This window comes from Microcaecilia unicolor, chromosome 3 (genome assembly GCF_901765095.1).
Source record: "Microcaecilia unicolor chromosome 3, aMicUni1.1, whole genome shotgun sequence".
In the NCBI taxonomy this organism is placed as follows: Eukaryota; Metazoa; Chordata; class Amphibia; order Gymnophiona; family Siphonopidae; genus Microcaecilia; species Microcaecilia unicolor.
The window spans coordinates 301334646-301361002 of NC_044033.1; the positions used below are offsets into that span (position 1 = coordinate 301334646).

General features: G+C 44.1%; 1 protein-coding gene across 1 annotated transcript in view; it reads right to left on the minus strand.

Moving 5' to 3' along the window:
* CERS5 (ceramide synthase 5) overlaps positions 1 to 26357 on the minus strand; it is a 393477-nt gene that overhangs the window by 326536 nt on the left and 40584 nt on the right. Inside the window, 1 exon segment of the mRNA XM_030198235.1 lies at positions 4091 to 4196. Coding sequence (XP_030054095.1) covers positions 4091 to 4196 — 106 coding nt within the window.

Here is a 26357-nt window from a genome sequence, read left to right on the forward strand (position 1 = left end):
TGGGAAACCTCATACCTCAAAATAATATTTTCTAAGACAGAAACCTGATTGTAACATAATACAGGTAATTTATTGTATTAAATGCACATGTGGACTTTATTATATAGAGCAAACAAAATGGAAAGTTAAGACCAGAATAGCAGAACATTTGAGACAGCAGTAAAGAGAAACACCATTGGTGAAGCACTGGTTAAGACCTCGACACTGTGTGCAGGAATTATATTTTGTGGTCTTGGAATGAATCCAGCAGTATCGAGGTAGTAATGTTTCATATATTCTATTAAGAGAGCAACGTTTTATTTTTCAAATCAAAGACTGTTAGCCCACAAGGTTTAAATAAAGAAACAGAGTGGGCTTATACTTAAATGAACTACAAGTAACAATAAATTTATCATATTGCATTTTAAATGAACCTATGGGGTAAGGAGTCCCAACTGAAAAAGAGGCTGAGTATCTTTTGTCGGTTAGGTTGGAGAGAATGCAGAAGCCCTGACCAATGAGTCATGCAAAAAAGTAAACATTTTGTGATAATGCTTTGGTTGTTATAAAGGATAATATATTTTTGATTGTGTGCAGTATTAGCACCAGTGGCGTAGCCAGACAGCCAATTTTGGGTGGGCCTGAGCCTAAAGTGGGTGGGCACAAAATTATCTCTGCCCGCCATTCCTCCACCTCAAAATATAAATACTTTAGCTAATGAGGATCCTCAAGCTCTGTTAGCTGAAGACTTTCTCCGAAGGCAGCCAGAACTCCCTTTTACCAAGCTTGGCAGGCAGCAGCAATGTCCCTAAGCCACTAATGCCAGCACCACACGCGTGCTTAGTAGTCGGTGGCTCAAGGATGCTGTCACTGACTGGAGAGTTTGGTAGAAGGGAATTCTGGCTGCCTTTGGAGGAGGTTCTCAGCTGGGGATGCTTGGGGTTCCCCACCAGTTATAAAGCAAGGGTCAGGGCCAGTGTTAGACATGCTATGGCCCAGGTCAGAAAATAAAGGAGGGCACTTTCTCTGATCCCCTCTCCTCCCTGCCTCCCCTCCAATTTCCCCACCTGCTAATACTAATCACACTGACAGACCTTCACCAAATACACACCAAGGGATCACAAATTAGAAATTAAAATATTTACATAAAAATTTAATTGAGAATCCCAAGAAGTTAAACTTAACATATACAACAACACTGGAGAAATAACAACAGAAATGCATTTCCTTTCTAATTGAACACAATGCAAAGACAGTTGCTATGCACATTTTCGAAAGCTAATATATTCCATTTAAAACATTCAAAATAAAATGCTTTTTTCTACCTTTGTTGTCTGGATGTTTTATTTTTCCATTATGTTGGTTCCAATTTCCTGTCTGTCATCTACTAATTCTCCTTCAAGTGGCTGCTGTACATTTGTCTTCTCTGCTGTCTATTCCCTCACTACACCTACCTCTGATATAATGATCATTCCTTTTTAGTTCTGTCCTCTCATTTTTTTCTTTTCCGCCTCTGTCAAATCAAATTTCACCCTCTTTCTCATCCTTCTCCTCCTTTTTACTTTTCAGCTACCTATCAGATTTCTATCTTCTTTCGCCCACTAGCTCTCTCATTTCCCATCTCACTCCTTCCCCAGGCTTCCATTCCCTTCCATCTTTATCTATTCTCCATTACCATATTTCTACCCTCTATAATCACTATCATCTCATCCATTTTCTTGCCACCCTTCTCCTCCCCTTCCTGGCCTCTCCCACATGGTTCCACCATTCCCAGCGCCTTCCTCCCTCCACCTTTCTAGCCCAGCATCTGCTCTCTCTTTCTTCCATCCCCACCTTTGTAGCCTGATATATCCTGTCCTCTCTTCCCTCCTGTCCTGTTCCCCATAATCCAGCATATCTCCTTCTCTCTTCCCTCAATCCCATTGTCTGGCATCTCTCCATCATTTTCATCTGCTCCTGGATCCATCTTCTTCTCTTCCCCTCTCCACCTGTGCATCTCTTCCTGCCTCTCATCCAATCCCATGTCCTACATCTCTCTATCCCCCTCCCTTGTACCCCAGAGCCAACTTCTCTCTTTCCCCTCCCTCCCACCCACCCACCCATGCAGCATTCATGCCCTTCCTCCGCCATGTCCAATATTTTTGCCTCGATCTCACTGTCCACCATTTCTTTCTCTCCCCCTCCTTTGTGCCCCAGGTCCAACATTTCTCTCTTCCACCCCCCCCCCCCCATGCATCTCTCCCTTCTTCACTTCCAGTGCTCCCCCCCCCCCCGGTCCAGCACTTTTCTCCCTTTCCCGCCTCCGATCTGGCACCTCTGTACTTTTTTTCCTCCCTGCTTCTAATGCAGTGTCTGCAACTTACAGCATTGGAACTACCCGGCAGCGATTCGCACACACAGGCTCGCACGAGTCGCACCTCGCAGTAGCTCCGGAGTTCCCGCCACGTCCCGTCCTAATAGGAAGTTGCGTCATTGAGGGCGTGCCACATGATGCGTCAGTGAGGGCGTGACGCGTCAGAGCGAACGCCGGAGCCGGCCTGTGCTGTGAGTTTGAATCGCTGCTGGGTAGCGCCAATCCTGTAAGTTGGAAGCACCGCGGCAGAAACGGAGGAAAAAAAGAGAAGTGCCAGATCTGTGGGAGTGGAGGGAAGGGATCATGGGTGGTCGGGGTGCGCTATTCCTGGGTGGGCCTTGGGCTTAAGTGGGTGGGCCTGGGCCCACCCAGGCCCACCTGTGGCTACGCCCCTGATTAGCACGTAAGAATAGTCATACTGAGTCAGACAAATGGTCCATCTAGCCTAGAATCCTGTTTCCAATAGAGCCCAAGCTAGGTCACAAGCACTTGGCAGAAATCCAAATAGTAGCAACATTCCATGCTACCAATCCTGGGGCAAGCAGTGGCTTCTCCCATGTCCAACTCAATAACATACTATGGACATTTCCTCCAGGAACTTGTCCAAACCTTTTTTAAGCCGAGATATGCTAACAACTATTACCACATTCTCTGGCAACAAGTTCCACAGCTTAACTATTCTTTGAGTGATATTTCTTCCTATTTGTTTTAAGATTATTTCCATGTAATATCATCGAGTGTCCCCTGGTCTTTGAAGTTTTTGAAAGAGTGAAAAATCGATTCATTTTACCCATTCTACACCACTCAGGACGAGTCATTCTTCACTGTGTGGGTTTTGATGATCATCTGCTATTGTGTTCAGTGAAGTTGATCTGTGTTGTGGTGTATACTGACATTTGAAGAAGAAAATTCAGATAAATGTTTATTTGATCACAATACCAATAAGACACTGCTGTTACCAATGACTTTTTTGCACTGTGACAGAAAACGGGGTGCTCGCTCTTGGTTTTATTCATCATATAAGCACATTTATTTTCTGAGCACAAACAAAAATTTAAAATGAAGTGTTTTATAAAATATTATTATAAAAAGTTATTGAAAAATTGGATAAGATAATAAAAGTAGAGATACATACATATTTTTAAGAAATAAAAAGGTAGAAACTGTTGATTAATGTTTTGCCTCTAGATCTTGAATAGTATTAAGTATACAGTACTATACAAATGCCAACAAAAAAGAAAAAAAAATAAGATGAGCAGGTGCTAAGTCACAGACTACTACTACTACTTTTTTTTTATTGCACTGAAAACCTCATAACCCAGAGTGCCACACAATATGCTTGTGTAAGTAATAACAGGTTAGTCAACTTTCAAATTATCACCACACAAACACAAAACACAGACAGGTCTACTATACCAGAGATGCCACTGTCCATGAAAAACAGCAGACAGACTCTAGAGCAACAGAAAGTTAAGATGTTTCTGAGGTTGATGCTAAAGAGCTAATGCAAAAAGACAAAAATGAAACAGAAGGAATATTTTACATCAAAAGAAAGGCAGTCTGTTCTGCTCTTCCTTAAGCAAAAACTGTCAAGGTGATCCTATTACTGGAGCTCAACTGTTCTGAACATCCATAGAAATCATACTTTAAAGAATGTCTGCCAACTTTTGTTAATTGCTCACAGACAAACATAAAACAAACAGAACTGCAAGTAAAAGAGATTCTTGTAATGCACAAACCACCCCATGAGTAAATTACCTTTGTGATGGATGTAAACACTTTTTCTAAAATTGCATTGGGTTGCGGTCGGCGAGGTCCATTCGTTTGAATGCCAAGGTGTAGAGCACATGGTTTGGCAATTAACCTGCAAAACAGAATTCAACTTCAGAAAAAATAGGAACTACTGGTGACCCTAGTACCTCCCAAGAGAAAACAGAACCACTAGGGAAAAACAAAAAGTAACATCTAAAAGGCCCATTAATTATAACTTCTTTGCTAATGCAGTTTGGAGTGAAGTCTGGATTCTCTACAGGATTGGACAGAATCTCAATATAAAACCTGTACCTCCAGTTCTATATTACAAACGCCATATTCCCCCAACAACGGAGCTATCCCTCTTACAACACATCATACAAGAAAATATTGAAATTGCAGACACCAATTAAAAATCAGAGGGGTTTTGTTTTCTGTGGTGACAACAGGATGTGGATACCACCAGTCTTGAGCATTTTTATTTTGTGTGACAAGGGCCTGCTTTCAAATAGGGCCAGACACTTACCTGTAGCAGGTATTCTCAGACGACAGCAGGCTGATTGTTCTCACATGTGGGTCGAGGTCCGCGTCGGCCCGGAAACCAGCATTTTGCAAAAGCAAAAATAAAGTTTTGCTACAGTCTTTTGGCGCGCGTGCAATATGCGGATTGACTTCCCGCCCGTCGCGCAAACGCATCTCCTCAGTTAAATCAAAAAGCAAATGAAATAACAGATAACTCCAAACGGGAGATGGGAGGGTTTGTGAGAACAATCAGCCTGCTGTCCTCAGAGAATACCTGCTACAGGTAAGTATCTTCGCTTTCTCAGAGAACAAGCAGGCTGCTTGTTCTCACATGTGAGGTATCCCTAGCACCCAGGCTCATTCAAAACAATGAACATTGGTCAATTGGGCCTCACAATGGCGAGGACATAACGTAGATTAACCTGAAACTATACACAGCTAGCTGAGAGTGCACCCTGGAACAGAATAAAAACAGGCCTAGTGGGGTGGAGTTGGAGTCTAAACCCCAAACAGATTCTGCAGCACTGACTGCCCAAACCGACTGTCATGTCGGGTATCCTGCTGAAGGCAGTAGTGAGATGTAAATGTGTGGACTGATGACCACGTTGCAGCCTTGCAAATCTCTTCAATGGAGGCTGACTAAGTGAGCCACCGACGCAGCCATGGCTCTAACATTGTGAGCCGTGACATGGCCCTCCAGAGTCAGCCCAGCTTTGGTATAAGTGAAGGAAATGCAATCTGCTAGCCAATTTGAGATTGTGCATTTTCCGATGGCAGCTCCCCTCTTGTTGGGATCGAAAGAAACAAACAACTGGGCAGACTGTCCGAAGGACTTCGTCCATTCCACGTAAAAGGACAATGCTCTCTTCCATTCCAAGGTGTGCAAACTGCTTTTGCCAGGGTGAGCATGAGGTCAAGGAAAAAATTTTGGCAAGACAATTGACTGGTTCAGATGGAACTCAGACACCACCTTCAGTAAGAACTTAGGGTGCATGAGGAGGACTACTCTGTTGTGATGAAACTTAGTATAAGCTGCATCAAGAACTAGGGCCTGAAACTCACTGACCCTACGCGCTGAAGTAACAGCCACCAAGAAATGGTCAAGTATTTCAGATGGAAAAAATTCAGTGGTTCAAAAGGAGCTTTCGTCAGCTGGGTTAAAACGATGTTGAGATCCCATGACACCGGCAAAGGTTTGACAGGGGGCTTTGAGAAAAGCAAACATCTAAAGGCTGTCCAGAGATAGGCTGACCCTCTACATGCTGATGATAAACACTAATTGTGCTGAGGTGAACCCTTACGGAGTTGGTCTTGAGACCAGACTCTGACAAGTGTAGAAGGTATTCAAGCAGGGTCTGTGTAGGACAAGAAAGAGGATCTAGGGCCTTGCTGTCACACCAGATGGCAAACCTCCTCCATTTGAAAGAGTAACACCTCTTTGTGGAATCTTTCCTGGAAGCAAGAAAGACCCAAAGTGAATTCTAAGTTCTCAACATCCAGGCCATAAGAGCCAGAGGCTGGAGGTTGAGATGTAGAAGCGACCCCCTCGTTCTGAGGGTTGGAAAACACTCAAATCTCCACGGTTCTTCGGAGGACAACTCTAGAAGAAGAGGGAAACAAATCTGGCGCGGCCAGAAGGCTGCAATCAGGATCACGGTTCCGCAGTCTTGCATGAGTTTCAGCAAAGTCTTCCCTACTAGAGATATAGGAGGATACGCATACAGAAGGCCTGTTCCCCAATGAAGGAGAAAGGCATTTGACGCTAGTCTGTCATGGGCCTGAAGCCTGAAACAGAACTGAGGGACTTTGTGATTGATCTGAGTGGCAAAAAGATTCACCGAGGGAGTGCCCCATGCTCGGAAGATCTTGCAGACTACGCCCATGTCCAGTGACCACTTCTGAGGTTGCATTACCCTGCTCAGTCTGTTGGCCAGACTGTTGTTTGCATCTGCCAAATAAGTAGCTTGGAGAAACATGCTGTGACGGCATGCCCAAAGTCACATCCGAACAGCTTCCTCACACAGAGGGCGAGATCTGGTGCCCCCCCTGCTTGTTGGTGTAATACATTGCAACCTGATTGTTTGAATCAAGATGATTTGGTTGGACAGCCAATCTCTGAAAGCCTTTAATGCTTTAATACAGAACGTTCGTAATTCCAGGAGGTTGATCTGAAGACCTGTTTCCTGGAAGGACTGGGCTGCTTGAGTGTGAAGTCCATGAGCTCCCCACCCTAGGAGGGATGCATCCATCGTCAGCACTTTTTGTGGCTGAGGAATTTTTTTAATGGTCGTCCAATGGTCAAATTGGTTCGGATAGTCCACCACTTAAAAAGAATTTCAAAAAAATTGGTGGAGAGTTGGATCACATCCTCCAGATCCTCTGCAGATTGATGCCACTGGGAAGCTAGGGTCCACTGAGCTGATCTCATATGTAGATATGTCATGGGAGTTACATGAACTGTGGAGGCCATGTGGCCCAGAAGTCTCAACATCTGACGAGCTGTGATTTATTTATTTATTGCATTTGTATCCCACATTTTCCCACCTATTTGCAGGCTCAATGATCTGCTGAGATGCTCGAACCATGGACACTAGGGACAGGAGGTTGTCTGCCCTTGTCTCGGGAAGATAAGCCCGAGCTATCTTCATGTCCATCAGTGCTCCAATGAATTCCAATATTTGGACAGGAGTGAGATGGGACTTGGGAGTAATGTATTATGAACCTCAGTAGCTCTAGCACCTGAATAGTCATTTGTATATACTGGGAAAGACCAAAGGTCCATCAAGCCCAGCATCCTGTTTCCAACAGTGGCCAATCCAGGTAACAAATACCGGGCAAGATCCCCAAAAAGTACAAAACATTCTATACTGCTTATCCCAAAAATAGTGGATTTTCCCCAAGTCCATTTAATAATGGACTATGGACTTTTCCTTTAGGAAGCCGTCCAAACCTTTTTTAAACTCTGCTAAGCTAACCGCCTTTACCACATTCTCTGGCAACGAATTCCAGAGTTTAATTACACGTTAAGTGAAGAAAAAGTTTCTCCGATTGGTTTTAAATTTACTACATTGTAGCTTCATCGCATGCCCCCTAGTCCCAGTATTTTTGGAAAGCGTAAATAGACGCTTCACATCAACCTGTTCAACTCCACACATTATTTTATAGACCTCTATCATATCTCCTCTCAGCCGCCTTTTCTCCAAGCTGAAAAGCCCTAGCCGTTTTAGCCTTTCCTCATAGGGAAGTCGTCCCATCCCCTTTATCATTTTCATCGCCCTTCTCTGTTCCTTTTCTAATTCCACTATATCTTTTTTAAGATGCGGCGACCAGAAATGAACACAATATTCAAGGTGCGGTCGCACCATGGAGCGATACAAAGGCATTATAACATCCTCATTTTTGTTTTGCATTCCTTTCCTAATAATACCTAACATTCTATTTGCTTTCTTAGCCGCAGCAGTACACTGAGCAGAAGGTTTCAACGTATCATCAACGACAACACCTAGATCCCTTTCTTGGTCAGTGACTCCTAACGTGGATCCTTGCATGATATAGCTATAATTCGGGTTCCTCTTTCCCATATGCATCACTTTGCACTTGCTCACATTAAACGTCATCTGCCATTTAGACGCCCAGGCTCCCAGTCTCGTAAGGTCCTCTTGTAATTTTTCACAATCCTCCCGCGATTTAACAACTTTGTATAACTTTGTCATCATCAAATTTAATTACCTTACTAGTTACTCCCATCTCTAGGTCATTTATAAATATGTTAAAAAGCAGCGGTCCCAGCACAGACCTCTGGGGAACCCCACTAACTACCCTTCTCCATTGAGAATACTGACCATTTAACCCTACTCTCTGTTTTCTATCTTTTAACCAGTTTTTAATCTACAATAGAACACTACCTCATATCCCATGACTCTCCTCTCTAGTCTATCATGAGGTACTTTGTCAAACGCCTTCTGAAAATCCAGAAACACAATATCAACCGGCTCACCTTTATCCATGTTTGTTCACCCCTTCAAAGAAATGTAGATAGGTGTTGGCAACATTTCCCTTCACTAAATCCATGTTGACTTTGTCTCATTAATCAATGCTTTTGAATATGCTCTGTAATTCTGTTCTTTATAATAGTCTCTATGATTTTGCCTAGCACCGACATCAGACTCACCGGTCTATAATTTCCCAGATCTCCTCTGGAACCTTTTTTAAAAATCGGCGTTACATTGGCCACCCTCCAATCTTCCGGTACCATGCTCGATTTTAAGGATAAATTACATATTACTAACAATAGCTCCGCAAGTTCATTTTTCAGTTCTATCAGTACTCTGGGGATGAATACCATCCAGTCCAGGAGATTTGCTACTCTTCAGTTTGTAGAATTTCCCCATCACATCATCCAGGTTTACGGAGAATTCATTAAATTACTCCAACTCGTCAGCTTTGAATACCATTTCTGGCACAGGCATCCCACCCAAATCTTCCTCGGTGAAGACCGAAGCAAAGAATTCACTTAATCTCTCCGCTACGGCTCTGTCTTCCCTGATCACCCTTTTTACTACTCGGTCATCTAGCGATCCAACCGATTCTTTTGCCGGCTTCCTGCTTTTAATATACCTAAAAAAAATTTTTACACTGTGTTTTTTGCCTCCAACCCAATTTTTTTTCGAAGTCCCTCTTAGCCTTCCTTATCAGCGCTTTGCATTTGACTTGACATTCCTTATGCTGTTTCTTTCAGTCGGTTCCTTCTTCCATTTTCTGAAGGATTTTTTTTTTTAGCTCTAATAGCTTCCTTCACTTCACTTTTTAACCATGCCGGGTGTTGTTTGGTCTTCCATTCTCCTTTTTTAATACACGGAATATATTTGGCCTGGGCTTCCAGGATGGTGTTTTTGAACAGCATCCACGCCTGATTTAAATTTTTGACCCTCGCAGCCACTTCTCATTTTATCATAGTCTCCTTTTTTAAAGTTAAACGCTAACATATTTGATTTCCTATGTATACTTACTTCAAAGCTAATATCAAACTCAATCATATTATGATCACTGTTATCAAGCGGCCCCAGCACCATTACCTCCCATACCAGATCATGCGCTCCACTAAGGACTAGGTCTAGAATTTTTCCTTCTCTCGTTGGCTCCTGCACCAGCTGCTCCATAAAGCTGTCCTTGATTTCATCAAGGAATTTTACCTCCCTAGCATGCCCCGATGTTACATTTACCCAGTCAGTACCGGGGTAATTGAAACCATCCATTATTATCGCATTGCCCAGTTTGTTTGCGTCCCTAATTTCCTTTAACATTTCTGCACCCGTCTGTTCATCCTGGCCAGGCGGACAGTAGTACACTCCTATCACTATCCTTTTCCTTTTTACACATGGAATTTCAATCCACAGTGATTCCAAGAAGTGTTTTGTTTCCTACAGAATTTTTAATCTATTTGATTCAAGGCTCTCGTTAATATACAATGCTACCCCTCCACCAATTCGATCCACCCTATCACTACAATATAATTTGTACCCCGGTATGACAGTGTCCCACTGGTTATCTTCCTTCCACCAGGTCTCAGAGATGCCTATTATATCTAATTTTTCATTTAGTGGAAAATATTCTAACTCTCCCATCTTATTTCTTAGGCTCCTGGCATTCGCATATAGACATTTCAAACTATGTTTGTTGTTCCTATTTACATCATGCTCAGTACTTGACAGTAATAATTTCAATCTTTTGTCTGCTTTTTATTTTTACTTAAGGACACCTGTTCTACTACGGTCTCATTTGCAACCTCATTATCAGGATACCCTATCTTCCCTGTTTTGGTGATATCTTTGAAAGATACCTTAACCCGAACCATGCGCTTTTGAGCGACAGTCGGCCTCCCCCCCCCCCCCCCCATTTCTAGTTTTAAAGCTGCTCTATCTCCTTTTTAAATGCCAATGCCAGCAGCCTGGTCCCACCCTGGTTAAGGTGGAGCCCATCCTTTCGGAATAGGCTCCCTCTTCCCCAGAATGTTGCCCAGTTCCTAACATATCTAAAACCCTTCTCCCTGCACCATCATCTCATCCACGTATTGAGCCTCTGGAGCTCTGCCTGTCTCTTGGGCTCTGAGCGTGGAATGGGTAGCATTTCAGAAAATGCTACCCTAGAGGTTCTGGATTTGAGCACTGTCCTCTGAGGTACTCTTCACCAGCCAATCGCCCAGATAAGGAAACGCATGCACTCCCAGTCTGCGTAGCGACGCTGTGACTTCAGCTAGACAATTTGTAAACACTCTGGGCACAGACGCCAGGCCAAAGGGCAGTACACGGTACTGAAAGTGCTGTGTTCCCAGCCGAAATCAAAGATCTTCCTGTGAGGTGAAATATCAGGATATGTATGTAAGCAATCCTTTAGTCCAGAAGCATAGCCAATCGTTCTTCTGAAGCATGGGAAGAAGGGTGCCCAGGGAAAACCATCCTGAACTTTTCTCGAACTAGAAATTTGTTCAGGGCCCTTAGATCTAGGATGGAATGCATCCCCCCTGTTTTCTTTTGCACAAGGAAGGTTCCTGGGAATAGAATCCCAGTCCTTCTCCCCTGGTGGAACGGGTTCTACGCATTGGCCTTTAGAAGGACAGAGAGTACCTCTGCAAGTACCATGCTTGTGCTGGGAGCTGTTAAGATGAGCTCCCGGTGGGCAATTTGGAGGCTTGGGATTCCAGATTAAGGGTGCATCCTACCCGGACTATTTGAAGAAAACCCATCAGTAGGAGGTTCTGAGAGGCCACCTTTGGTGAAAAAAACATTAAACCCCCCCCCCCTCCCCCGGCTATGCTGAACTGGGCCAGTCAAATGCCGTCCCTTGTTTTTACTGGGGAGCAGCTGGGGCCTTGGGCGCACGCTTGTTGACGGAAAACAAGTGCGCTGGGGCCGGTCTGGGTAGGCTGTCGGGAAGCGGAGTGTACCTATGCCTAGCTAGGAATAGGGAGCACTTCTCTTTCCCCTAAATACTTCCTAGTTGAGGAGGTTGCAGCAGAAGACGCACGCGGGAGAGAGAATCCATAGCATCATTGTGCTTCTTGGATCTGCTCAACAAGATCCTCTACTTTTTCACCAAAAAGGTTGTCTCCCCGGCAAGGTACATCCGTCATCCACTGCGGGACCGATGGTTCCCAGTCAGAAACACGCAGCCATGAAAGTCTGTGCATCACGATACACCTGGGCAGCAATTTCTGGATGCTACAACCAAAAGTGTCGAAAGTGCCCCTGGCCAGGAATTTACGACACGCCTTCTGCTGCCTGGCCACCTGGCGAAAAGGCTCGGCCTGCTTCCGGAGGAGGGCATCAACCAAGCTGGACAGATGCCTCACCAAGTTCTGCAAGTGGATGCTCGTGAAGAGCTGGTATGACCTGAATTCAGGTGGTGAGCATCGTGGACTGATACGTCTTCCTCCCAAAAGAGTTCAAGATCTTATCTTCTCTGCCTGGGTGTGCAGAGGCATATAGTCTCTAGTACTCTTGGCTCTTTTTGAGAGCATAGTCCAACCATGGAATTGTGGGGTAGCTGAGACCTCATCAACCCAGCTCACCATGGATCCTATACTGGGAATTGGCTTCTTTGGGATCACGGGGCCAGACAGAGGGTACGAACATTTCCGCTTAAGGACCTCCTTCAGTACTTTATGTAGAGGAGCCGTCACAGCCTCTCAGGTGGAAAAGGATAGTCCAGGACCGCGAGCATCTCAGCCTGGGCTCATCCTCAACCTCCATAGGAAAAGGAATAGCCGTAGCAAGTTTCCCGTCAAAGAATGTAAGGACAGACCCTTCGGAGGAAGAACGTCCTCCTTTCGGGTGGAGAGGAAGGTTCAGAGGGAATCCCATAGAACTCGTCAGAAGAAGAGTACCAGGGATCCTTCCTCTGATTCCCATGAGTGCTCTCCTCCTCAGTATCGGAAAAAACTCTCCAAGAGCATTCTGAGACTGAGACTGCCTCGATGCCGAGGATCGACTTCCTCGATGGCGATGTCGAGAGGCCAACACCCTGCCTGGACTGCAGCGAACTTCCTCCACTGACGTTGAAGGGGAATCGACCTGGATGGCAGCCGACACCGATGCCACAAGCAGCACCAAGGATAGGGCCTCACCGCAGGTGAAGGGCCAGACACCGCTGCAGCATATGGGACGGAAGGCGCAAGCACCCCCGACATCGAAGCAGACTGGCGCACGCAGTCCTTCCAGAAGCTCTGGAAGTAGGGCCCAGATGCACTCGTCGAGAGCCGCAATTGGAGAAGTAGCTGCAGGATCGGTGGAACAACCGCGGCACAATCTACCAAGGTTCGGGAGCAAGTACCCGAGCTGCCAGGACAACGTATGCATCTGCACCTCCTGTATAGAGTGGGAGCAGTCCTCTCGGCACCACGCTTCTCGGTTTCCAGTCCCTCGACGCCCGGAGCTCCCGGAACCCGTGTGTCGAAGGAGATAGATGATGTGCTTCTTCGCCTTCGCTCGACGCCCTTCTCGAAATTCCTCGGATACCGATGAGGACGATGTGGAATCCTCACGTCTCCTTGGGGTTGGGTCGGATGAAGGAGAAGACCCACTCAATGCCTCACTGAGTTTATTTATATTATTTGCAACACTTTACCCCGCGTTTTTTCCCACTTATTAGCAGGTTCAATGCGGCTTACATAATATAACAGGTTTACAAGATAACATAAAATGGATGACAGCTGTAATATAGTGTATAAAGAGGTGGACAATTAGATGTGGGTAAGTAAGATGGGTAAGGGAGGAGGGTGGTAGAGGTAGGGAGTGGGAAGAGGGTGTATATTGGGATAGTGTGTTGTTAATTAAAGAAGAATGTATAATGAGGGTTGGAAGAGGGATGAATTCAGAAGGATTAAGAAGGAAGGCATATTTCAGGTTCTGTCTTAAAGTCTGATCCGGGTAGTGCAGATGGACTCCTAATTTAAGTCAAGTCATTTATATAGGCTTGCTTGAAGAGGTAAGTTTTTAGCAGCTTCCGGAAGGGTAAGTGGTCATTGATTGACTATTCAAATAGATCTTGGTAAGGCATTCCAGAGTTGGCTGCCTATGACGGAGAAGTTGGATGCATAACAGGAGGAACCTGCACACCTCGTCATGGAAAAGAAGAAACTGAGGCGACACGCTCGTGTGGCAGGTGGGAAATCAGTCTGGACGCCAGAAGACTGGCAAAATTTCTTAAATATTTTGCTCTTGCAAAACGCCGGTTCTCAGACCGACGCAGACGTCGACCGATATGTGAGAACAAGCAGCCTGCTTGTCTGGAGAATAACAAAACCCTGACAGAGACACTCAAAACTTACATAGGAAACTTATCACACCATAACAGCCCTAACCCACCTACAGAAAGGACAGTACTATAAATATTACACTAGGTCCTACATCACCAATATATCGGGCTACTGAGAAACTGGAACAAGCTGGACTGTTACAGATTTCTAAATAAAGTACATGTGCAGCTGAGGTGAAGGATTCTGCTAACAAAGAATATGAACAGACCCTCACCTTACAAAATAGGGGACCACAAAACATCTGCAGATAAAAACAAATGAAAATCCTCCTCCAGTCTCACATAGTAACTAAGTAAATGTAACTAATTACTGTACTTAAGTAACAGTTTTGTTACTTTTACTTGTAAAAAAAAACAAAACAGTACAGAATAACACTCGTTACTTTTACTAAAGTAAAAATTTTGTCAAGTTTTACTACTTTTACTCAGACCGCACATTGAGTATTGTGTTCAGTTCTAGTTGCCGTATCACAAAAAAGATATAGCGGAATTAGAAAAGGTTCAAAGAAGAATGACCAAAATGATAAAAGGGGATGGAACTCCTCTCATATGAGAAAAGGCTAAAGAGCTCTTCAGCTTGGAAAAGAGATGGATGAGAGATATGACCGAGGTCTACAAAATCCTGAGTGGAGTAGAACGAGTAGAAGTAAATCAATTTTTTACTTGTTCCAAAAGTACAAAGACTAAGGGACACTGGAGGAAGTTACATGAAAATACTTTTAAAACAAATAGAATGAAATATTTTTTCACTCAACAAAAAGGTGGGCTTTTAGCTTAGATTTGAAGACGGTCAGAGATGGAGCTTGACATATCGGCTCAGAAAGTCTATTCCAGGCATATGGTGCAGCAAGATAAAAGGAACGGAGTCTGGAATTAGCAGTGGAGGAGAAGGGTGCAGATAAGAGAGATTTACCCAGTGAACGGAGTTCCCAGGGAGGAATGTAGGGAGAGATGAGAGTGGAGAGGTACTGAGGAGCTGCAGAGTGAATGCACTTATAGGTCAATAAGGAGTTTGAACTGCATGCGGAAATGGATAGGAAACCAGTGAAGTGACTTGAGGAGAGGGCTAATATGAGCATAATGACACTGGCAGAATATTAGTCGTGCAGCAGATTTTTGAACAGATTGAAGAGGCGAAAGATGGCTAAGTGGGAGACCTGTGAAAAGCAAGTTGCAATAGTCTAAGCGAGAGGTGATAAGAGTGTGGATGAGAGTTCTGGTAGTGTGCTCAGAAAGGAAAGGGTGAATTTTGGTTATATTATAGAGAAAGAAACGACAAGTTTTAGCAGTCTGCTGAATATGTGCAGGGAAGGAGAGGGAGGAGTCGAAGATGACCCCACGGTTACGAGCTGATGAGACAGGAAGGATGAGAGTGTTATCCACAGAAATAGAGAATGGGGGAGGAGGAGAGGTTGGTTTAGGGGGAAAGATAAGAAACTCAGTCTTGGTCACATTTAGTTTCAGATGGCACCTAGACACCCAGGCAAATGTCAGACAAGCAGGCTGATACTTTGGCCTGGATTTCGGCTGAGATTTCTGGTGTGGAAGGGTAGATCTGGGAGTCATCAGCGTAAAGATGATACTGAAAACCATGGGATGAGATCAGAGTACCAAGGGAAGAAGTATAGACAGTGCGATAGAAGTAGAGGAGGATCCACTAGAGTATACACTACTACTACTTATCATTTCTAAAGCGCTACTAGACATACGCAGCGCTGTACACTTGAACATGAAGAGACAGTCCCTGCTCGACAGAGCTTACAATCTAAAGGTACGCTGGGAGAGATAAGAAGAAAACCAGGAAAGAACAGAGCCCTGAAATCCAAGTGAGGACAGCGTATCAAGGAGTTGAACTCCCGCTACATGGGAGCACAACAGATCCCCTCAGTATCCCACCGGTATCCTAGTATTTTTGGAAAGCGTAAACAGACACCATGTCTACCCGTTCAACTCCACTCATTATTTTATACACCTCTATCATATCTCCCCCTCAGCCATCTTTTCTCCAAGCTGACGAGCCCTAGCCACTTTAGCCTTTCCTCATAGGGAAGTCGTCCCATCCCCTTTATCATTTTCGTCACCCTTCTCTGCACCTTTTCTAATTCCACTATATCTTTTTTGATGCGGCGACCAGAATTGAACACAATATTCAAGGTCACACCATGGAGCAATACACAGGCATTTTGTTTTCCATTCCTTTCCTAATAATACCTAACATTCTATTTGCTTTCTTAGCCGCAGCAGCACACTGAACAGAAGGTTTCAACGTATCAATGACACCAAGATCCCTTTCTTGTTCAGTGACTCCCAACGTGGAACTTTGCATGATGTAGCTATAATACGGGTTCCTCTTTCCCACATGCATCACTTTGCACGTGCTCACATTAAATGTCATCTGCCATTTAGACGCCCAGTCTCCCAGTCTCATAAGGTCCTCTTGTAATTTTTCACAATCGTCCTGCGATTTAACGAATTTGAGTAACTTTGTGTCGACAGCAAATTTAATTACATCACTAGTTATTCCCATCTCTAGGTCATTTATAAATATGTTAAAAAGCAGCGGTCCAAGCACAGACACCTGGGGAACCCCACTAACTACCCTTCTCCATTGAGAATATTGACCATTGAACCCTACTCTCTGTTTTCCATATTTTAACCAGTTTTTAATCCACAATAGGACAGTACTTCCTATCCCATGACTCTCCAATTTCCTCTGGAGTCTCTCATGACGTACATTGTCAAACGCCTTCTAAAAATCCAGACACACAATATCAACTGGCTCATCTTTATCCACATGTTTGTTCATCAGTGGAGGAGTAGCCTAGTGGTTAGTGCAGTGGACTTTGATCCTGGGGAACTGAGTTCGATTCCCACTGCAGCTCCTTGTGACTCTGGGCAAGTCATTTAACCCTCCATTGCCCCTGGTACAAAATAAGTACCTGAATATATGTAAACCGCTTTGAATGTAGTTGCAAAAACCTCAGAAAAGCAGTATATCAAGTCCCATTTCCCTTCCCCCCCTTTAAAGAAATGTAATAGATTGGTGAGGAAAGATTTCCCTTCACTAAAACCATGTTGGCTTTGTCTCATTGATCCATGCTTTTGAATATGCTCTGTAATTTTGTTCTTTATAATAGTCTTTACCATTTTGCACGGCACCGACATCAGGCTCACCGGTCTATAATTTCCAGGATCTCCTCTGGAATCTTTTTTTTAAAAACGGCATTACATTGGCCACCCTCCAATCTTCCGGTACCATGCTTGATTTTAAGGATAAATTATATATTACTAACAATAGCTCCACAAGTACATTTTTCAGTTCTATCAGTACTCTGGGATGAATACCATTTGGTCCAGGAGATTTGCTACTCTTCAGTCTGTAGAACTGCCCCATTACATCCTCCAGGTTTATAGAGAATTTATTCAGTTTCTCCGACTCGTCAGCTTCGAATACCATTTCTGGCACCGGTATCTCTCAAATCTTCGTCGGTGAGGACCGAAGCAAAGAATTCATTTAATCTCTCTGCTATGGCTTGTCTTCCCTGATCATCCCTTTTATCCCTCGGTCATCTAGCGGTCCAACCAATTCTTTTGCCAGCTTCCTGCTTTTAATATACCTAAAAAAAAATTTACTATGTGTTTTTGCCTCCAAAGCAATCTTTTTTTCAAAGTCCCTCTTAGCCTTCCTTAGCGCTTTGCATTTGACTTGACATTCCTTATGCTGTTTCTTATTATTTTCAGTTGGTGTCCAGCAGAGAATGAGGAAACTTGAGAGCATATCAGTCACAAATGATCTCAAGGACCTATTTATCCGAAGTAATTTTGGTCCACCTCCAAAAGATCTCTCTCAACCGGGCTCTTACTGGAATAGGAGGATGGCCCCACACACCTTCATTGAGCAGGACTGAGCTTGGGAGGCAAAGCCTCTATGTGTCTTCGCCTGCACCATGAAAGGCCTGCAAACGCTGATAGTAATGAGACCTCTGGAAGATAGGCCGAAAATGCCTGGAATCAAGCGCCCCCGCTCTCTAGAGGTAGAAAACCCCACAGCCAAAATATTGGCTGGGTCTCCAGAAAACAAGACATTTAGACTCACTAAACAGCGATCAGCTAAAGGGACACTTACTCAGCTTGGACTTCAAAGCCACGTCCGCCAACCAGCCCAAAAGCCGGAGAGTCCTACGAGCCACCATTCCAACACCATTGACTTAGCAGACGCCCAAAGCAAGTCATAAAGAACATCCGATAAAAAGGCCAAACATATCTCAGACACTTCTTGATCCACCAAGGAAAAATCATCCACATCTCTGTCCAACACCTGCTCAGAACACTGGAAGCATGCACGAGCCAAGCCACCAGATGGCAGCCCGCACCTGTATATCATAAAGGCCATAGCAAGGTGCAAACCCTCTATATTTCTAGTTTTTATTTTAATATTGCTATTTTCCTTTTCTTGAGCTGGGAGCAGATCTGGAATTGCAAGACAGTATTTTTTCTTGTAACTACCTTCCTAAGGTTGTAGAAATTTGTGGTTTGACATTTGACCTATGCTAAACTGTGATAAGTTGCTGGTCAGCAACTAAGAACCAGAGACTCCTATGACTAAGGATGCCTGCTGTATCCAGATAAACAATCTAAAGGAGAAGTGGATATGGGTAAAACAATAGGCTAAGCAAGAGGGTGGAGAGGGCTAGTATGATGACTGTGCATACCAAGGACATAGGTCAACCCATATCAAATGAAAACTTATGCTTATATGCATGACAGGCCATAACTGCCAATATAATATGGGAATAAATGATAGAATTTGATGGAACATCATTCATAACAGGAAACAGAATATTCTGGAAACATGCGTATTCATTAGGCAGGAAGGGTAATTATAATTATGATAATGAAGAAAGGAAGAAAAAGTATTTAAAAGGAAACAGAACTGAGGATGGAGAGCCTCAATGTGTCTACACTAGCGGGTGGACATATTGACAGCTCCAAGGGAAAACTCTGTTTTAATTTGCTACATATTATACTGTATTGGGATGTTATTTGTTAATATTTTAATAATTACTGATTGGCTTCTTTGACAATCTGAATAAACATCTATTATGTCTGTCTAATACTTATTTAGTAGCCAGAAATTTTCTTGCCTGGAATTCTGCCTGGGGGAGAAAAAGATTTACTCGAGGCCCCCCCCCCCCCCCCCCCCCCCAGCAGCAGATCTCCAGAAAGCAACTCCTGTCTCTAAGGTACAGACAGGAATGCACACCACCAAGGCCGAAACATCAAAACAATGCTTCAACAGAGTCTTTATATGGCAGACGAGGGTCTCAGAGCCTTGCTGCCATCTACACTTTTGAGCAGGGACTGTCTCTTTATGTCAGGTGTTCAGCACTGCGTGCGTCTGGTAGCGCTATACAAATGCTAATAATAATAATAATATTCTTCTTGGTTACTGCAGAAATCACTGCATCTACTACTGGAGGCTTGAGCAAGTCCCTATTCTGCTCCGGCACTGGATAAAGCCTGACCATGAAATGAGTCAACCGGAAAGGGGCATCCGGAACATCCCACTGCGCCTGGACAATATCCCTTATGTCTTAATGCATAGGAAAGGGTCTGACAGATCTACATAACCCTGTAACCAAGGCACCTACCTTGCACTACACCGTAGCCTCCTGGACTTCTTTTAAAGTGGAAGACACCAACGCAATAAGCTCCTGCAAGTCCTCTTTATGGAATACCCTTGCCAACGAAGTGCCTTACTCAGGAAGCAAGTCTTCTGGCCAAGTAAAAGCTTCTTCACTCAAAAAACTCATCGGCTCCAAATCCAGATCCTCCAGATCCCCCAGGGGATCTACATCCTGATCTTCCCAGGAAATCCTGGGTCTTCTGGAACCTGAGAAAATTCCCTTGTAAGACCCTGGGGCCACATTAGGAAGGGGGTGATTATTTCAATAAAAAAGCCTTATACATCACCAAGACAAATTCCGGAGGAACCCCCCCCCCCCCCCCCTATCAGGGAGTCCTCCTTGCAGTCCAGTAGGCTCAGCTGTTAACAACTGGGACTGCCGCGAGAGCCATGCAGCTTCCTGCACTGACTCATCCTGTTGCTCCAACATGGCGGAGGTTCCTGCCAAAACCGGGCCCAGTCTGCAGCTCACACCAGACTCCAAAACTGCCATGGTGGAGCAGCCGCCCCTTGAGCTACTGTGTCAACTGAAGTCAACAAACCACGGACACCAATGTGGTGCAAATTTTACAAATCCCTGCAGCGGTGAGACCATCCAGCTGACAGACAGTGCATCTGTGCAACTTCTCTGCCACGACAGAGGAACAGACTCCGGCCTGAGACTCTCAGGAGAGACAACCACACAAAAGGAGAAAGCAGAGCTAAAAAACATAAGATCGTAAGAATATAAGTGTTGCCATACTGAGACAGACCGAAGATCCATCAAGCCCAGCATCCTGGGGTCCACCCATTTTACAAGCACCTAGCAAAATCACAAAACTGTACATTTTATGCTGCTTATCCTATAAATAAGCAGTGGATTCTCCCCAAGTCCATCTTAATAATGGCTTATGGACTTTTCTTTTAGGAAGATATCCAAACCTTTTTTTAAAACCCCACTAACTACTTTTACCACATTCTCTAGCAACGAATTCCATTACACTGTGAGTGAAGAAATATTTTCTCCGATTTGTTTTAATAGTTTAATTTCTTTTTTGGTTTTCGATACAAATATAAGCAAGAGCTCACAACATAGCAACAAGCAACATTTTACAAAGTATGGCAATACTGGAGCTCACATTTAAGAAGTAGCTATCTATCTAGGTTCAGATTAAGTTAAGAAAAGAGAGAGGTAGGAAAGAGGAAAAGAAGAGGGAAAGAGGGGGGCTGGAGGATACACATCAAAGTATAAAGCATGCATAGGCCATAAAATACATCTAATTTAGTGCTTATCGCTGTACAGTGTCAAAATAAGATACAATTGGTAACCATTTTTCCCTATATGAAGCAAAGCCGTTTTAAATTTACTCCTTTGTAGCTTCAATGCATACCCCCTAGTCCTAGTATTTTTGGAAAGAATAAACAAGCAATTCACGTTTACCCATTCCACTCCACTCATTTTATAGACCTCTATCATATCTCCTCTGAGGTTTCTTTTCTCCAAACTGAAGAGCCCTAGCCGCTTTAGCCTTTTCTCATAGGGAAGTCATCATATCCCCTTCATCATGTTCGTTACCCCTCTCTGTACCTTTTCTAATTCCATTATATCTTTTTTGAGATGCAGTGACCAGAATTACACACAGTAGTCGAGGTGTGGTCGCACCATGGAGCAATACAAAGGCATTATAATGTCCTCATTTTTGTTATCCATTCTTTTCCGAAAGTACCTAACACCCTATTTGCTTTCTTAGCCACCGCCACACACTGACCAGAGGGTTTCAACATATCATCAACAGTGACACCTAGATCCCTTTTCAGGACATTGACTTCTAATGGAGAATCTTGCATTACTTTATAGTTCGGGTTCCTCTTTAAACACATGGATCATTTTGCACTTGCTCATAAATGTCATCTATCATTTGGATGCCCAGTCTCCCAAGCCTCAAAAGGTCCTCTTGTAATTTTTCACAATCCCCTAACGATTTAACAACTTTGAATAACTGTCATTAGCAAATTTAATTACCACACTAGTTACTCCCATCTCTAGATCATTTATAAATATGTTAAAAAGCAGTGGTCCCAGCACAGACCGCTGGGGAACCCCACTATCTACCCTTCTCCATTGAGAATACTGACTATTTAACCCTACTCTCTGTTTTCCATCTTTTAACCAGTTTTTAATCCACAACAGAACACTAGCTCCTATCCCATGACTTTCCAATTTCCTCTGGAGTCTTTCATGAGGTATTTTGTCAAACGTCTTTTGAAAATCTATACACACAATATCAACCGGCTCACCTTTATCCACATTTGTTCACCCCTTCAAAGAAATGTAGTAGACTGGTGAGGCAAGATTTCCCTTCACTAAATCCATGTTGGCTTTGTCTCATTAATCCATACTTTTAAATATAATTTGTAATTTTGTTCTTTACAATCGAATTGTCTCTACCATTTTGCCCAGAACCGACGTCAGGCTCACCGGTCTATAATTTCCCTGATCACCTCTGGAACCTTTAAAATAAAAATAAATCGGAGTTACATTAGACTACCTCCAATCTTCCAGTACAATGCTTGATAAATTATATATTACTAACAATAGTTCTGCAACTTCATTTTTCAATTCTATCACTAATCTGGGATGAATACCATCCGGTCCAGGCAATTTGCTACTCTTCAATTTTCTACTCTTCCAGGTTTACAGAGATTTGATTCAATTTGTCTGACTCGTGAATACCATTTCTGGCACAGGTATCTCTCCCAAGTCTTCCTCGGTGAAGACCGAAGCAAAAAATTCATTAAATCTCTCCACTAAGGCTTTGTCTTCCCTGAGTGCCCCTTTTAGCCCTCTGTAATCTAGCAGTCCAACTGATTCTAATGCCAGCTTCTTGCTTTTAATATACCTAAAAAAGTTTTTATTATGTGTTTTTGCCTCCAGTACAATCCTTTTTTCAAAGTCTCTCATCTCTTATCAGAGATTTGCATTTGACTTGCCATTCCTTATGCTATTTCTTATTATTTTCAGTCGGATCCTTCATCCATTTTCCGAAGGATTTTCTTTTACCTCTAATAGCTTCCTTCACCTCACTTTTTGTTTTAATTTGTAGAAGTCTTTATTAACATTTCAGAGATATAACAGAGGCAGATAAGTCACATCCAACAACAACGGCAAATACAACGCAGATGTAAAACAATACAAAGTCCAATGAACACTAGAGACAAATAAACAGTGTAATAATCTCTCAAGGCTAAGGTAACCGCTTACCATATACTCCTTAGGTTTTTTTAACAAGAGTTTACAGATTATCACCCCCCCCCCCCCCAAAAGAAAGCAAAAAAAAAAAAAATTTTTTTTAATATCCCCCCCACCTTCCAACCACAGACTCTCAACACGAACAGTGCGACACAAAGAGGGGCATAATTGAAAGGGGCGCCCAAGTTTTCCTGAGGGCATCCTCGCAGGACGTCCCCGCGAAGGGGCAGGGAAACCCGTATTATCAAAACAAGATGGGCGGCCATCTTTCGTTTCGATAATACGATCGGGGACGCCCAAATCTCAACATTTAGGTCGACCTTAGAGATGGTCGTCCTTAGAGATGGTCGTCCCCAGTTTTCGGCGATAATGGAAACCGAGGACGCCCATCTCAGAAACGACCAAATCCAAGCCATTTGGTCGTGGAAGGAGCCAGCATTCGTAGTGTACTGGTCCCCCTCACATGCCAGGACACCAACCGGGCAACCTAGGGGGCACTGCAGTGGACTTCAGAAAAAGCTCCCACATGCATAGCTCCCTTACTTTGGGTGCTGAGCCCCCCAACCCCCCCCCCCCAAAACTCACTACCCACAAATGTACAACACTACCAAAGCTCTTAGGGGTGAAGGGGGCAACTACATGTGGGTACAGTGGGTTTTGGAGGGCTCCCATTTACCAGCACAAGTGTTACAGGTAGGGGGGGGAATGGGCCTGGGTCCGCCTGCCGTAAGTGCACTGCGGCACCCACTAAAAGTGCTCCAGGGACCTGCATACACACAGGCCTCTAGGACGTGTTGCTGCTGTATAACCTTGGCACACCAGTTGACACCTGAAGATGAATCTCTTTGAAAAAGTTCTTTATTTGAATAAGCACGTTTACTCACAGTTAACTGCAGATCAGAGGTTGTGCCCCACTGGCAAAGAGTCTCCCTGGTACTGAGATTAGCAGTAGGTCAGAGCTGGCAGAATGGTGTACAATGCCCTCTTTCACAGCTCCCTTAACTTGTGTGGTGAGCCCCCCAAAACCCACTCCCCACAACTGTACACCACTACCATAGCCCTAAGGGGTGAAGGGTGGCACTTATATGTGGGTACAGTGGGGTTTCTGGTGGGTTTTGAAGGGCTCACATTTACCACAACAAGTGTAACAGGTAGGGGGGGATGGGCTTGGGTCCGCCTGCCTGAAGTGCACTGCAGTACCCACTAAAACTGCTCCAGGGACCTGCATACTGCTGTCAGGGAGCAGGGTATGACATTTGAGGCTGGAATAGATGCTGGCAAAAAATATTTTTTAAGTTTTTTTTTAGGGTGGGAAGGGGTTAGTGACCACAGGGGGAGTAAGGGGAGGTCATCCCCGATTCCCTCCGGTGGTCATCTGGTCAGTTCAGACACCTTTTTGAGGCTTGGTCACAAGAAAAAAATGGACCAAGTAAAGTCGGCTAAGTGTTCGTCAGGGACGCCCTTCTTTTTTCCATTATTGGCCAAGGACGCCCAAGTGTTAAGCACGCCCCAGTTCCGCCTTCGCTATGCTTCTGACACGCCCCTGGGAACTTTGGTCGTCCCCGTGCCGGAAAGCAGTTGAGGACGCCCAAAATCGGTTTTCGATTATGCCAATTTGGGCGACCCTGAGAGGATGTCCATCTTCCGATTTGTGTCGAATGATGGGTGTCGTCCTCTTTCGAAAATAAGCCTGAAAGTGTTCCCAAATAGCTTCCCACTTGGAGACTTCCAGTGAGCGGCCAGAGTGACCCTGGCCACCGACATAGCATGGCGAACCAATAAGGACTGGGATGTAGAAAGGCCAGGAGGTTTTTTAGGAAAAAGAAAAAAATTCAGGTGACTACTTTATAGGCTTAGAGAGCCAGCTCTGGAGTCTATGTTGAACTGCTTTCCTGAAAGCCTGAACCTTAACACATGACCACCAGAGATAACCCATAGTACCCTTCTGCCCACACTCCCTCCAGCACAATGGGGATACCTTCGGAAATATGTGATGAAGGCGCGCTGGAGTCAGATACCAGCTATATAAAACTTTTACAGCATTTTCTTTAAAAGGAACAATAATAGAAATCTTCGATAAAACGTATTCCATGAAATTCCAATCACCACCACCCAATGTTAAGCCCAATTCCCGATGCCAACACAATTGATGCTCAACGGGAGGTTGCACCCCCCTACGCTGATAAGTATACAAGCAAGTGATAAGACCCCTCGTCCCTTTAGAGTCCTCACACAAATCTTCCAAAAAGGAGTCCTCTCGCGTAACCTTGGCCTTTATTTCAGCAGCAGAAAGAAAATGTTTCACTTGGGTGTATGCAAAAATATCCTTAGGAGAAATTGCATATGTTTCAACCAATGTGTTGAGCGGAATAAAGGCCTCTTCATCAAAAAATTGACCCCAAGTTTCTAGACCAGAGAACCAATTCGAAAAAGGCCCTGGTCTAAACCAGGTGGAAAAAGAGGGTTATTTGTTACTGGTATAAGTTTAGAGAGGACCAGCTCAGGCTTGGCAAAAAGACTATCCCAATAGTAAAACGTTGTCAAGACCGAAGGACAAACATCTTTACCCAATGAACGATATCTCCGAGGAAGCCACGTTGATGAACGCAAAGGACACGATCCTGCAGAGTCTTCCTCCAATCCTATCCACCGCTTCTGAGGGCTTGCATGAAACCATTCAATCGCAGCCCGAGCCTAAGCAGCTTTATAATACCAATACATGTTCGGAACCCCCAGACCACCCTTTTTCTGATCCTGATACAGCAACGTTCTAGAGAGACGTGGACGTTTATTAGACCAAATAAAGCGAAGGCGGCGGTCTTGGAGACCTGAGAGAAAGGAATAAGACAAACGAAGAGGGAGAACCTGGAAGAGATACATCAAACATGGCAACACGTTCATTTTCAGAGTAGCAATCCGTCCAAACCAAGATAACTCAATGGAACCCCAAGCCTCCAGATCTTTGTATAGCTCCCACAAGAGGGGAAGGTAATTAGCTGAAAATAAATCAGAAAAATTCTTGGTAAGATGAGTTCCCAAGTATTTGATACTTCGGGTCACCCAACGAAAAGAAAAGGCTTGTTGTATAGATTGTAAAACCGGATCAGAAATACCAATAGCCATAGCTTCCGATTTAGTCATGTTGAGCTTGAACCCCCGAAACAGAGGAATAATTGGCTAAAAGCTTAATTAATTAGGCAGGGACAGTAACGGTTTGGTTAAGGCAAGCAAGATATCATCAGCAAGCATTGCCCACTTGTATTCCTGACCACCTACCTTAATGCCCAAGACATTAGGATTAGAATGAATAGCAAGGGGTTCCATAACCAAGGCAAATAGCATTGGCGAGAGAGGGCAACCTTGGCGAGTCCCTCTAGACAAAGGGAAAGTAGGAGAATTGCCAGCATTAATTCGCACACACGCTCTAGGAGAGTTATAAAGAGCTTGAGTCCAAACCCTAAAGCACAACCCAAATTCCAATCGCTCCATAACACTGATCATAAAAGGTCAATGAACCTGGTCAA